Genomic DNA, 15,008 nt, shown 5'->3' with positions numbered 1-15,008 from the left:
TTGTATCAGCTAAAAAATAATGTGATAAAACTAATGTAAAAGTTTATATAGAGTCAAGGCTCTAAAGAATCGAATTCGAGCCTACCTCAAAACTTTCACTAGAAGATGTTGTTTTGATGCTAAAATATCCTCAAATTGATCATCTTAACATCAAGATGCATGGACATGAGAAAAAAATTGATTTCAAGTTTTGGAAATAGTGTATTTTGTAACACATTTTTGGACCGTCAATTTTAAAGATTTTGAAGTTTTCATAGATATCATTGATCTGCACTATTTTTTAAGCTTTAAACTTTATAAATAAATATGAACATATATTTTAAGACTATCAAAACGATTTCCAGTATCGAAACCACATTCCTTGATACTATTTGAAGGTAGGCTCTAATTGGATTGTTTAAAGCCTAGGCTCTACACAAACCGCACCCTAAAACTAAACATTGCCCAATTTTTAAACATTTCCATTGAACTGTTTACGAGCTTGATTTTTCCTTTTTTTATCAAAAAAAAATTCATGGTAAGATAGATCCAAATTGACATGTTTCAAGTCCTCGCAAGGCCTTTTGTCAATGGACTAATTGTATAGTATGCTCCCGCTAGAGTACGTGAACGTTATAAAAAAGATCGGGAGAAAAGGGTTGAATTCAAGTTAGTCATAGCTCAATCGATGTTTAGTTCGCCAAAACATCCTTAAACCCGTGTTTAATGAAATGATGCCCGGTAAATAAAGCAATGATATTAAAATACGCTCTTAAGACTACTTATTCTCTGCTTTCCTCCAAACTTCGCCCCCTGTTCTCAAAGGCAGATCTCCATTCCTAGGGTTTGTCCTTCTTCTATCGATTTCTTTCTGGTTATAAGGCTCTTGTTTCTTTCTAGCGTTTTTCATATTCGAGGTTTTCCGTTGTTCCTCTAGGGTTTACTCTGGTTGTTGGCTTCACTCGTTTTTAGGGCTCCCTGAATTGATTTGTAGCAGAGAAGCCATGGCCGTGGCTGCACCAGGCCAACTGAACCTCGATGAATCACCATCATGGGGTTCTCGAAGTGTTGATTGCTTTGACAAGCTCGAACAGATTGGAGAGGGAACCTATGGGTATGTAGAACCCTAATTCTCTGCATCTCTCATTTATCGCTCTCTCTGTACTTTATGTTGCTACTATTCAGCTTGATATTATGTTTTCTGGGATTCTTACTAGTAAATCAGGGTTTGATGCGGTGTATGATTTGGATTCTATATCATGCGAACTAGAGTGAAAATTAGAGTTTAATATTTTGGAAACGAGCTTGATATACCCAAGAAACGATCATAACTTGATAAGTTTCAGCCGGAAAATTCATGAATGTGTTTCTACCCTAATTTATATGATGCCACAGTTGTTGACATAGCCACCATTAATTATGAATGACATTAGAGTTATGTTTCAATACTGCAATGCGGATGGTGGTATTCAACAGTTTTTAATTTTTTTTATACATATGTTTTGATTCCCTGGAAAGAATGTGTATGTTTCTTTCTTTCTCCTTCGTTTTGTTTCTTCTGGGGTATATTGTGGTTTATATGAATCCATATGGTTTATGCAGATGGATTCAGATATTCATGTTTTAATGTGGTTGTGGCAGCAATGGCAAATCTTAACAGATGCGTAGGGCAATCAGATGAGAAGTTTGGAATGTACGCGGCTTGATTTCACACTTATAAAGCAAATTAATTGAAAAATGAAAGTCTGGATTGTAGACTTGCTCAATTTGTCAGTCTTCCACTGTTACTTAGGTAGGGACCATGGATTTGGCTCTAAGCAGCTTCATAGGGGACAACTCCTTGCGCTCATCGTCGCATAGATCCAATGGCCATGATCAGCCATTGGTGTAAAGAACGCTACTCACGTTTTCCTAAAGTTGAATTTTGCATGCCATATTGTTTGATACTATCAAAAGAATATGTAGGAAATTGGGAAAGCTTAAGGCATATGATGATTTATACAATAAATAAATTGGGAACAAGAAAATGTGGAAACGATGTTTTCCAACTAGCAAAAAATGAGAGAGAGGAAGTGTAGGGATCAAGATCATGTTAATTCCATTAAGAGTGAGGATCAAAGGGTCTTGGTGAAGGATGCGAGACCAATGTAAGGAGGAGAGTTTATTTTAAAAAATTGTCAAAGGATGACCACTCTGGGAGCACAATGTCAGGAGGAACCTTTGACATAAATGCGGTAAGAGGTCATAGATACATTTGTAGCATTAGGATATCTGAAGTGAAAGAAGCTTTGAGAAAAATGAAGATAGAAAAGGATTTACATCTATATGGTAATACAAATAAAGATTTTGGAAGTGCACGAGAGAGATTGAGGCCTACATTAGGGGTCAATACTGAGCTCATATCTATTTTCTATGTTTTCGTATGAGTTAACTAGACATCTATAGGATGAGGTCCTGTGGTGTATGTTATTTGCGAAAGAATAGCTTTGATTGATGAGATTGGAGACGAAGTCAACAAAAAGTTAGAACTTTGGGGTGATGCTCTAGAATCTAAATGTTTTAAAATTAGCCTTACTAAGACAAAATTTATGGAATGCAAGTTTAGTAATAATAGGAGTAGAAGCGAGGAATTAGTTAAGATTGATGGCTAAAAAGTACCTAAACGACTGTAGTTTCAATATATTGGGTCGATAGTCCATGAGAATGGAAAGATTGACAAAGATGCTTTGCATAGAATCGAAGTTGGGTGGACGAAGTGGAGATGTGCTTCTGAAGTCCTATGTGATCATCACATATTAACGAAATTGAAAGGCAAGTTCTATAGGATGATTATAAGACCAATTATGCTTTATGGAATGAAATGTTGGGTAGTCAAGAAACAACATATTCAAGAATGAATGTAATTGAGATGAGAATATTGAGATGGATGAGTGACAAGACAAGAAATGATAGAATTTGGAATGAATACATCCGAGGGAACTTAAGGGTAACTCTAATAGGCGATAAGATGAGGAAAGTACACTTAGGTGATCTGGCCATGTGCAACGTTGCCTAGAAAAACACTGTTTAGGATGAGTAATTTGGTTCAAGTGAGGCTCTAAAAAGTAGAAGGCTCAAAAGGACATGGATGGAAGTAGTTAAAAGAGATATGCTGACTCCTGGTCTGACAGGATATGATAGACCGGAATGGCAGAACAAGAATTGTGTAGTTGACGCCAAATAGTTGAAACATGACTTGGATGATGATTATGATTATGATGATGATAATGATGATGGTGATGATGATGATGATCTTGTTTGATACTGTGCATGATCCAAACATGCCATATCTGAATTGAACCAAAATTAAATATGTTTAATAGTTGATTTTTCGTGCTTGCACCAAACATATCACTATTATAGGGATATGCAAATAATTCATCTGAGTTGATTTATTCGAGGTTTAATAGATATGCTTAATGTAATAGGACCTGGAAAGGGGAGTTTTGACTTTATCTGATAGTGATAGAGAATGGGAAATGAAGCCCTGTATATATATAAAGCAAGATCTACTTTATCCAATTACTGCATACCTATTACATAACGCTACATGTCATACACCGCATGTGTATTATTGTACCTTGACCTGACAATGTCCTTTTTATCGATAAGTCATTTATGAGTTACGAGCTATTGTTAGGCTTTAATAATAGCAGGGGAGGAAAAAAGTGGTTTAAAAAGAAATGTTGGAAGGAGCAATGTGGGGATATTATGGGGGCCACTCGTGGAGGTGGATGAAAAGAAGAATAGGGGCATGATGCTGGAGTGCGAGTCAAGCAATAAGAGGTTGAGGTGTACTGCTTGAGGAAGATGAGCTTGGATCTGGAGGCTAACATCAACAAGATTGAAGAAGTTTAGGTGAACTACTAGAAACTTCACTACAGTAAGGCCACGTTTGTTTCATGGGAATTAACTCTTTGAGAGAGTTTGTTCTTGTTGTACTACCATGGGAGATCTGTAGACACTGTAGCTCATGGGAAAGCACATTCACACTTTAAAACAATGCTCTTTGCACTTTTATGAGGAAGTGGCTTTATACCTATTAACGTATGAAATCGCTTTCCATGTGACTGAAAGGCTCTTTCTGGAAATGTACTCTTTAGAAAGAGTTTTTTGACAAAAAAACGTACCCCAAGGTTGTCTTAATTCCTTTTGAGATGGGTGTGGGGGGTTTGTGAGGCTGGTTAAACTGCCCCGATTACTGTGTACTTAGCATGTTTTTGTTGTTATTCTCCCAGTAGGGTAGATTATAGGTGTTGATAGTTGGATGTTGTAAAGACAATTGTCATTGCTGCTTTGGAGGATGACCTATTTTTTGAGATTTGGGAGCTTGAATATTTGGTAATCACTACACATTTATGGACTTAAATGGTAGGAGGAAGGCTCTAGAATAAGCTCATGGATTCTAAGGAAATATCATATGCTGTGTTGGGTAGGGTGAAAAATTAGGACTTGAATAAGTGAATGGTTTCAGTCTATTTATTGAGAAACTACATCGGCTAGGGAGTGAGCAGTGTGCTCATTGGGGGTCAAGAAGGATGAAGTCATTCTTAAGATAATGTCCATTTGTAATTTAAGTGTTCGATGATTATGATATTGAGGATGGTATTGAGAAGTTGGATTGGGGATTGAAGCGTAGTTTGGCTTTAGAGTCCAGTGGGCACATTTTGAGATTTGGTTTTTGGAATTCTTAAGTGCTGGCATAAGAAATTTGCTTAGACGAATACTTTCTATCACTTGAACCCTTGATCAGTTGATAATATTTGGCTTGAGGTAGTTTTGCGTTACTGGTTCACATGTTGTGCTCTAATGTAAGAAGAGCGACTTCTGTGGCATCTTTAGTATTGGTAATATGGATTAGACAATAAAAGTGGCGATTCGAGACTGTTCTTTCTAAAATTTTCCTAAGTAATTTCATTATTGATTTTTTAAGGGCATCTAAAAGGAAGACACCTGGCCTTCCTTGGACAATATAGAGTTAGTTTTTCCTTCAAGTTTGTGGTGAATGGCATCAATATTGTCTCCTAGTGTCCAAATGGTATGGAAACTTTAATAATCGTATTTTTTAGTGTAAAAAAGGCGACCTTAGAAGTGGTTGGAGAGGATTATGACTTGATGTTCATATTGTGGGATCTGCCGTGAATGCATGTAGGGGGTTTACCATCTACGTTCTTCCAAGAGATTGCAAGTCAGTTCACTCCTGAGTTTAACCATTTGTCATTTGGAGGGTTGTGTGGGAGCCCTCACGAGAGGATGCTCTTAAGTTAAACTTTGACGGGAGCCCTATTATAATCTTAGGTCTACGGAGGATGGAGGGAATTCTTGGGGATTATTTGTGGGAGGTGATAATGACTCTCTTGGAACCAGCGGATTTTTGTGTTTTTTAGATGGTTGAGAGCTTCACATTGCTCATTTTTGTACAGGACCTATATATAGGATACTTGGGCCCTATAGTCGTGGAAGGGGATTTTTTTGATGTGATCATATGGTGGGGACAGATCATGTTCTGATGTTCATGAAGAATGGGGATCATTTCGAGGAAAGCAAGTTTTTCAGCTCATGTGGTACATCTTCCGTGCATGTCCTCAGGGAGGATAACAATGTCGCAGAACTATTGGCCAAGAAAGGAACAAAAGGGATGGCGCTGCTCAAGTTGTTGTAGTTTTTAGTTTCTCTCTTATCCCCTAAATATGTCTATTTCTCACTCTGCTTGTACTTCATGTGCAACTTGATCTACATATTACCTCATCAATGAATAAAGTTAACCGAAAGTTATCTATGTATAATTTTTTTGTAAAGTTTGAGAAGTGACCATTACTATAGTTCCAAACTGAAGCAGGGTGGGTGCAGGCAACTTTAGTTTCAGTGAGGGCAAGGATAGAGGGATTGCATTTCATAATGAAATCCCTCACTGCCTGTTTTTTATTAGGGAGGCCTAACCCTCAGATATTCCAAGAGAGAATAAGCATCAGGGCAGGCGAATTAGGGTGGAGATGCTAGGGGATCTTCTTACCAGAGACCCTTGGAGAATGGGGTCAGAGGCAGGTGGCGATAAAGGTAGGGAAGCAGCACGATCGTAATTGATATTACAGACCACCTTATCAAGTTCCCATTTTCCTTTGCAACTTATCTTTAATCTGGCTGTGGTTTTCGACTTGAAGAACTCGTTGAAGGGTCCTTCAGGTCCAGAGTAGGGGAAGCCCATGGTTTTTGACTTGAAGAACTCGTTGAAGGGTTCTTCAGGTCCAGAGTAGGGGAAGCCTGTGGTTTTCGACTTGAAGAACTTGTTGAAGGGTCCGTCAGGTGCAGAGTAGGGGAAGCCCATGACGTCCATAATATTATGAATCTTTCCTTGAGCACGATCTATTCTGCCTACAAAAGAGGAGTCCACCGATGGGACTGAGGCAGAGGAGGAGTTGGAAAAAGCTAATCCAGGGACACTATGAGGCACCGGGGATCCTTCTTCCGATGGAGGAGGTTACTAAGAAAGGGGCTGCATCAAGAACGAAGCGCGCGAGTGACGACAGCCACAGTATTTTCCCCAACCACCCCACGACGTCAGCCACAATAGATCTCACCTACCCATGCGCCTATAAGTCACGCCCTTCCCCACCGCTGTATGCATTCCCTTCTATTTCCCCTCAAACTTTCTCTCCTCAAACTTTCTCTCTTTAGCGCTCAAGGGGAAAACCTCTTCACTGCCGCTGCCGTTGTTGCTGCTGTTGTTGGCTGCCACGAGGAGCAAGAAGGTGACCTATGTGTGGATTTTAGAGCACCGTGAGCTTCAGGTAAGTGGGTCTAGCTTCTTTGCATCAATAATGGTAGGGATTTATTTTTGAGTATTAGTAGTGGGTTAAAGATGGGATGAAAAATGTGAGTATGAATGGGTTTTGATGGACTGAGATTGTCTCGAGTCGTGGGCCTAAAAACTGCAGCTTCGTCGTCTAGGAAATTGTAAAGGGGGGACTTCTCCAGTAACGTCAGGACAATCTCAACCCTATTGGTCCAGAAGATTATCAACGGGAGAATTAGGAGGAGTTGGGGGGCAGAACAGGGATGGGGGCAAAGGGGTTGGATTAAAGAAGTCACAGTGAACTGGTGCGAGGGAGAGGGAAGTAGGCATTGGGGGGTAAGGGGGGAGGGGAGAAAAGGAGAGGAAAGGGGAAAGAGGGAGCAGGAGAAAGAGATGGTGGATCCCAAGAGATGAGGTCCTCCAAAACAAGGGGGTGGGTTTCAGAGATGAAAGAGGGGATGGGAGGGGGGCAGTAGGGTAATGGATGGTTACTGTGAAAGAGACAATGATGGGGTCCCTGTTGGAGGGGTCTGTAGGGAAACTTATGAGGATGGGAGGGTTTGGGTTCAAGGGAGGGTTAGGGAGAGATCGAGAGAGACAGATTAGTTAGGGGTCCTATGGCATAGATGTAGATAAAAGATATATTGGGAGTTTAAAAATGAAAACGAACTAAATTTTGGGAAATACTGGATATTTGCTGATTTTTGCCCTTTTTTAGGTTTTTATTAATTTGAAGCAATCTTTTCAAGAGGACAAATTTGGTTGGCCCTTTTTTTAAGTAATTAGAAGCTAAGAACACATTTGGAAGGAGATTGACATATATTTTATGATTTAGGTTTCTTTTTGCTTTTCACTTTTTTTAATAATTCTTTATCCTTCACTTCTCTCTAATACAAAACTTCTTCACTCTCTCTCTCCATTATTTTCTCTCTTTCAATTATCAATAGGTGTCTTTCCCTGTTCTCCATCTATCTGTCTCTCTCTCTCTCTCTCCCTCTCTCCCTCTCTCCATCTCTCTCTCTTTTAATATTCCTATTCTCTCTCTCTCTCTCTCCATTTTATCCTCTTCTCTATCTTCCTATACTCTCTCTCCCTTTCTCTATTTTGCTTCTCGGACAGAAAATGGAGGTTGTGCTCATGGGCATGGAGTTTTAGTGGTGGGTATGTCATTGGCATAGATTGGTCCACAAGGGGTTAGACAAGCTTTTCAATTTGGCGTTTTGGCCAGTGAGTAGTTCCTTTGAGTCTTTTGCAATGAAAGCATTTCACTTGAATTTTTGGAGAGGGAGCAAAACAATGTATAGCTGGAATGTTTGTGTACAACTTCTCATTGTTTTGTTTTTTTATTTATCGATTTCCCTTTAATTGGTTTTGGATGATAGTTACACTATTTGTTTATGATGCTCTTATTTCTGTAGGCAAGTATACATGGCTAAGGAGGTAAAAACGGGGGACATTGTTGCCTTGAAGAAAATTCGAATGGACAATGAAAGAGAAGGGGTAAGTTCTTGTTTATTAACATTGATTATTGCATTGTTTTTTGAAAAGCTGAGCTGTAGTTTGGCTTAGGATAAGTGGGGCTTATATTTGCCCTATGTCTTTGTCTTTGTTAATTTTTTTTGTTTTGAACTTTATGATTTACCCTGCAATATGTTGACTATTTGTTGTGTCTATTATTGCAGTTCCCGATCACCGCCATACGTGAAATCAAAATTCTGAAGAAGCTGCATCATGAAAATGTTATTCAGTTAAAAGAAATTGTGACATCTCCAGGTTTGATAGGAATTTATGTTTTATCTTTTATTACATGCATGCATAGATGCAGACACACATGCACATATATATGTACATTCGTATCTTTACTATGTGATAGTATTATCTTCTGATGCAGAGATAAATAATAACCCAGAAAAATAAAAATATAAAATACAAAGGGTTGAGAGAATATACCATCTCTTCAGGTCTGCAAGGGCGTCCACCTCAAAAGGATCTTTTCATAAGATGAACTCTTTACCCAATTCCAATATCTTCTTTACAATGAGGGACTTCTCCCTTTTAAATGTAACTGGAATAAATAAAATAAAAAAATAAAAACTCTTTTTATCTCTCCTTCTAAAACTCCTTTCTTTCCTAAAAGAATAACCTTTTTAACTACATATTTATCAAAAGATTGACTTTCTAACTAAAAGATTGACTTTCTGAAGATTAGAACATATCTTTTAAGATAGTCCTTCCTATTCTCTCTATCCAAAAGATAATAAAAAATAATTTCTACTTATCTTAAAAGATAAGCTTCTTCTTGAACCACAACAGAGGCCCCTACCAAAACTTACGCCACAAAACTCACACTCCAACTTACTTATCCCAGTGCACTTCCTATTCCTAAAATTAAAAGAAATATAAAATAAAAAAATTAAACAACTCCTATTTTTATTTTCATCACTTTCAAAAGAAACGTTAATGTGTTAATGTTTATCCACGGTTTTAATAGAGAGCTGCAAACACTTGTTTTTCAGGTCGTGAGAAAGATGAGCATGGGAAACCAGGTAATTATATGTTGCACAATGATAGTTTGTGAAGATATGTCCTAGTATACTTGAGGATAAGCCCTGCTATACTTGATATTTCAGCAACGTGTGTTTTGATAGAAAGTCAACATATTTAAAAAAAACGTTTGTTTTGATAGATTCAATATTTTATTGTCTTGTCTTGTATTGAAGTCTAATATGCAGTTCTTACTCGGTAGTGGTATTATTTTTTGGCACTGACATATTTTATGTTCCTCGAAAACCAGCAGACGGCAATAAGTATAAAGGTAGCATCTACATGGTTTTCGAATACATGGACCATGACTTGACTGGTCTTTCTGATCGACCAGGAATGAGGTTCACTGTTCCTCAAATTAAGGTTTGAATAAACCAATGATGCAACGGTTACAAGCAAATCTTACTTCCATTTGCTTGATAAGTGAGTAATTGTGCTGCTTTTGTTGGTGTTTTCAAGTGCTACATGAGGCAGCTATTGACGGGTCTGCATTATTGCCACGTCAATCAAGTACTTCATCGGGATATTAAAGGTTATTAGTGCACGAGATTTCTTGTTGGATTCTGCTCTTGCAATTTCCTTCCGATCGTGACACCAATATATAATCCGCTTGCAGGGTCAAATCTACTCATTGATAATGAGGGTAATTTGAAGCTTGCAGATTTCGGCCTCGCACGTTCCTTTTCAAATGATCACAATGGGAATCTCACCAATCGTGTTATTACATTGTGGTATAGGTAAAAACAATAATAATCTGGTTATCATGAATATTTTAATTTGAAATTTTATACCTGAATCGTTTTTGCAACAAAAATAAGTTCCCCTATGTACTCTATATCTTGTTTTTGCTTAAGAGTTCTTTAGATCCCACTGCTTTTCTTTGTAATTAGTTCTGGTAAGTAATGTTTTGCAGGCCTCCAGAATTGTTACTGGGATCCACAAAGTATGGTCCAGCTGTGGACATGTGGTCTGTTGGTTGCATTTTTGCGGAGCTCTTGTATGGAAAACCAATCTTGCCAGGAAAAAGCGAGGTTGGAAAACAAAACAAGCTTTCATGATACCTTGGATAATATGCAAACTGATTGCGGAGGAGATGTGGGTGAATAGACTTTGCGGCATTGCTTTGATTGCCTTGAAGTATATTACGCAATAGTCTTTTTCAAAACTCTACTTTTTGTCTTGCTCCTTCCATACATTCTTGTAGCTCCGTAAAATAATTTTGATATTTGTTGGTTTATCTGTTGGTTATACATTAGCCAACCCCAAATAGTTGCAATAAGGCTCAGATAGTGATGATGATTTGTTGGTTATACATTAGCCAACCCCAAATAGTTGCAATAAGGCTCGGATAGTGATGATGATCTGTTGGTTATATGTTATCCCCCATGTTTTGATGCTGGTTTCATGTTTGTAACATCTAATCTGAGTTATTATTTTTAAAATATTCCTGATTGGCCTAAAGAATACATATGTTTTTTTTTTGAGGAGGTACATATGACAAAAGAGAGGAAAGAAAAATAGGGTATGGTACGTTTGCTTCTTTCATCATCAAAGCCTTTTTTCCCAACTAATTGGGGCAGCTATATGAATCATGGTCCGTCATTCTACTCTATTAAGGGTCATACTCTTAGTGAGGCCATAATTCTCCATATTTTTTCTCACTACTTCCAACCATGTCTTTTTGGGCCTACCTTTTGCTTTTTTTGAGCCTTACACTTGAACTAACAGGCACCTCCTAGCAGGTGTTGTACTGGGTTTGTGTGACGTATGGCCAACCCACCTAATTCTACTCTCTCTCATCGTATCGCCTATTGGTGCCACACCAAAATTTTTTCGAATGTATTCATTTCGAATTTTATCCCTTGTCTTGTTACTCATCCATCTCAACATCCTCTTCTCGGCTATACTTATTCTATGGGTATGTTGTTTTTTTATGCCCAACATTCCCGCCCTATAAAGCAGAGTTAGGCTCACAACTGTTCTATAGAACTTATCCTTCAGCTTCATTGGTATGCGGTGATCACATAAAATTCCGGTTGTACATCTGCACGTTGCCCTCCCAGCTCTAATTCTATGTGCGATATCTTCTTCAATCTCTCCATTTTCCTAGATTATCAACCCAAGATATAAAAAATACGCTCTTTTTGGTATGTTTGTTGTTTACAATTTGAAATTAATTGGCTGATTGCAATAACCTGATAGAATGAGCAAAGAGGGGCTAGGTACTTTACCGAAATACTGCAATCTCATGCACCGAAATACACTATTTCAATGCATTGTCATTTTTATTTGAAAAAAAAGTTGGAAAAAATTATCAACTAAAAATCAAGAAAACGACATGATGAACACTTGAACTGGTAATGGCCTAATGGGTAATAATTCCAATAGTGCGCTTGTCAGTCCCTTCTAAAGCTTGATCTAGAGCAACAGTTATTAACAACATCAAAAAAAAAAAAAAGAAGCTTGATCTAGAGCCAATCCACGAATGTTGGTTGCCAAAGCTATTTGTAGGAGATGTGCTGATCTAGAATATTTCTCTTGTGCTTATTATTAATGTATGTTAGTGGTGATAGGGAAAGTCCTGGTTTCTGCTAAATTTATCCTGTTCTGGAACTCTCTATGTGGATATTTTATGCTTGTTTCTATTTTTGTTTGCTATGCTTATTGCAGTTGGAGCAGTTGACTAAAATATTTGAGCTTTGTGGAACTCCTGATGAGGTCAACTGGCCAGGGGTCTCCAAGATACCCTGGTATAATCAATTCAAGCCTCCAAGGGCAATGAAGAGGCGCGTAAGAGAGGTCTTTAAACAGTAAGTTCATCTCACATCACATGCCTGATTATCAGATGGTTTTTATTTGCATGCTGAACATGGTAGCATCTGAGTGTCGGATCCCATTTATTGTGATAGTCCAAATTTTGTAACCATGCTGGATTAGTCATTTTGTTTGTTGTTTGACAGTTTCGACAGGCATGCTTTGGAGCTGCTGGAAAGAATGCTAACTCTTGATCCATCTCAGGTATACCCCTTCAAACTTTTTTGTTTTTTTGTGGAATGCGGGAAGGGGCTAGTAAGCTTAATTATTAGTATTTGCATGTGAATACTGCTTTTGTAAATGTCCCATTGGCATCTAAAAGTGATGACAGCTGGTTACCCATATTTAATGCAATATAACTTAAATCGGTCTGCATTCTACAGAAATGAGTTCCATAAATCAGACATTTCTATGGACATCAGTCTTGATCCTATGATATTTTTGCATTTTGATATGTGTGCGAGTAGTCAAACCATGATTTTCGTTTCATAGTTCCTGTTATTGTATTATTTGTTAGTAGTTTTAATCAGTTGCTTGAATCGTGATCTTCTTTGCGTTTCAAAATCCCTTTTATTTTTCTTATTCATTAGTAGTTTCAATCATTTGAGGGCTCTTAAGTATGTCGTAATATCATTTCCAACTAGTTGATTACTAATTCGTAGCTTTGGATATCTATTAGCTTCCATCTTGATTACATAGTTGGAGCTACTTTGTTTCAAGATCATGTGTTGAACTCGAGATGGTGATGGAAACTCAGGCTTATTGATTATATGTTTTCTTATACATGTTTACTAAATTTATTCTTTTTGTTCTTATAACTTTCCTTTGCAGAGAATTTCTGCAAAGGATGCTCTAGATGCTGAATATTTCTGGAACGACCCTTTACCATGTGACCCTAAGAGGTTTGTTGTCATTCTTCTACTCTCTTCCATATGGTATTCTAACGGGAAAGCATAATTATAATCCAATACACTATGGAAAACTCCAATATGTTGGAGTATTACCTTTTAATAAAATGATGGATGATGTTGGAGGATATGACCTACCAGAATGACCCCAAGGGTGGCTTCCCTATCTCTCCATAACCACCAAAGATTTTTCTATACTTGAATGCCCAATAATATTGGATTGTGATGATCCCAATGAACGTCACCTCTCCATAGCCGAAAAATGTTGTACTCAATAGTTTACTTTCCATTTTTAAGTTTCAGTTGATCTAACTACAGTTTCTATGTCCAGTTTGCCCAAGTACGAATCCTCACATGAGTTCCAAACAAAGAAGAAACGGCAGCAACAGCGGCAACATGAAGAAAATGCAAAGAGGCAGAAGTTGCAACACCCTCAGCAACATGCTCGGCTACCCCCAATTCAACAGACTGGCGGTCAACCCCACCTTCAGCTCCGTGGGCCGGGTGTTAACCAACCAATGCACAACGCCCCCCCCCAAGTGGTTGCAGGCCCCAGCCACCACTATGGCAAGCCTCGAGGTCCGGCTGGCGGTCAGAACAGGTACTGGTTCACGATGACGGCGTTACTTTTTTTTAAAATCTAAGATGATGTTCTTTAAAGTTGTATAACGATCGTAGTAATCATCTGTTACGTACATTGTATATTATAACAAGTACATTTGTTAAAATAGTTTTGGATGGTTGTTTTTTCTTTATGGATAGAACAGCTGAATATGACAGCAAAAAAGGGATAATGAAAAAAGAAAGTGTCCGTTTTTTGTCTTGTTTTGAACAAATAGAACAATACATATATTTTTTAAGAAAGCCTGTTTATCTTGTTTCCATTTTTGCTCTCCTTTTTGTGTTTGTTGCCTTTTTCTTCTATTTTTCCTACCCTTTTTGTTTGAACTATTCTGTTTTGATAGTTGCTTGGATGCTGACCTTTCACATAACATCTGTTATTCCTTGCAGGTACCCACAGGGAGGGAACCCTAGCAGTGGGTACAACCCTAACCGTGGAGGCCAAGGAGGCGGTTATGGTGGACCCTATCCCCCTCAAGGACGTGGGGCTCCTTATGCTTCATCAGGTATGTCTGGTTTGGGTCCAAGGGGTGGGGGTGGAGGTGGAGGTGGAGGTGGAGGTGGAGGTGGATATGGAGTTGGTGCTCCAAACTATGCCCAACCTGGTCCTTATGGCTCTTCGGGAACTGGTCGAGGCCCAAATATGATTGGTGGTAACAGGAATCAGCAGTATGGATGGCCACAGTAGCAGTATGGATGGCCACAGTAGTATCAAGTTGGTGGATAAATTAACCACAAAACCATAGTTGATGGTGGATTGAGATGTATTTGCCAAACAGGTGTGGTGTGGAGTGTGGGAACCACTGAGTTGTGACCTGGGTATTGGGTTCAATCCCTGTGCTTACCAACTAGAGATGAAAAAAGCTTGCAGGTTTTGTTGGAAAGGAAGTGAAATATGTTTGCTTAAACTGTATTCACTTTTACTTTCAATCTTTTAGCTTGATAATGATTTGATCTTTTACCTTGAGAATCGTGGTTGCAGATAAGAGCCGGAGAGCAGATCATTGTTTGAATAGAATGGTAACTACTACCAATTCCACCACTCATTATGTATGTATCAGTCGGCATATATATCATACATTGAACTTAGAGCAGATTTTCCCTTGGTATGGGGAATATGGTACCCTGACCCAGGTCAGTTTTTACCACATCAGATGATTGATCAAATGATCACAACATTTTTATCTTTCCCATAAATTATCTAAAATAAAGATAATTTTTAAATGCATCATTCAATTGGTTCTCCTTTTTATTGTGTTCACTTTCTTGCTATCACCAAGTGAATGTGGCAGAGGCAATTATATCGCTTT

At 38.3% G+C, this 15,008-nt stretch overlaps 1 protein-coding gene across 13 annotated transcripts; it reads left to right on the top strand.

Annotated features, from left to right (window-relative positions):
- The first annotated feature begins 770 nt into the window (after window positions 1-770).
- LOC18443062 (cyclin-dependent kinase C-1) lies at window positions 771-14,929 on the top strand. Of its 13 annotated transcripts, none has more exons than XM_088857518.1 (16): window positions 771-823; window positions 952-1,093; window positions 1,582-1,672; window positions 7,931-8,038; window positions 8,230-8,311; window positions 8,494-8,584; window positions 9,328-9,357; window positions 9,606-9,718; window positions 9,815-9,887; window positions 9,972-10,092; window positions 10,269-10,386; window positions 12,026-12,165; window positions 12,316-12,373; window positions 13,001-13,071; window positions 13,409-13,678; window positions 14,089-14,929. In XM_088857518.1, the coding sequence occupies exons 5-16, from the start codon at window positions 8,240-8,242 to the stop codon at window positions 14,384-14,386; spliced, it is 1,455 nt and encodes a 484-aa protein (XP_088713644.1). In that variant the 5' UTR covers window positions 771-823; window positions 952-1,093; window positions 1,582-1,672; window positions 7,931-8,038; window positions 8,230-8,239; the 3' UTR covers window positions 14,387-14,929. The 13 variants fall into 13 exon arrangements, 11 of the variants coding, with proteins under 11 accessions (XP_088713644.1, XP_088713643.1, XP_020528385.1 ...); XM_088857517.1 differs by having other exon boundaries at window positions 7,759-8,038; XR_016048911.1 differs by lacking the exon at window positions 7,931-8,038 and having other exon boundaries at window positions 9,609-9,718; window positions 10,269-10,450.
- Window positions 14,930-15,008: the final 79 nt, after the last annotated feature.

Source organism: Amborella trichopoda, chromosome 2, assembly GCF_054954075.1.
Source record: "Amborella trichopoda isolate Santa Cruz 75 chromosome 2, AtrichopodaSantaCruz75HAP2 v2.0, whole genome shotgun sequence".
Taxonomy (NCBI): Eukaryota; Viridiplantae; Streptophyta; class Magnoliopsida; order Amborellales; family Amborellaceae; genus Amborella; species Amborella trichopoda.
Note: the sequence above shows the minus strand (reverse complement) of the source record. Positions and strands in the feature narration are given on the sequence as shown.

What these genes read in the sequence shown, in the direction of transcription:
- LOC18443062 (XM_020672725.2), top strand. Translation starts at nt 1,018, where the DNA reads ATGAATCACCATCATGGGGTTCTCGAAGTGTTGATTGCTTTGACAAGC. An exon ending in TCTTGCCAGGAAAAAGCGAG is followed by an intron (nt 10,387 to 12,025) that starts GTTGGAAAACAA and finishes TGCTTATTGCAG; the next exon opens with TTGGAGCAGTTGACTAAAAT. An exon ending in GTAAGAGAGGTCTTTAAACA is followed by an intron (nt 12,166 to 12,315) that starts GTAAGTTCATCT and finishes GTTGTTTGACAG; the next exon opens with TTTCGACAGGCATGCTTTGG.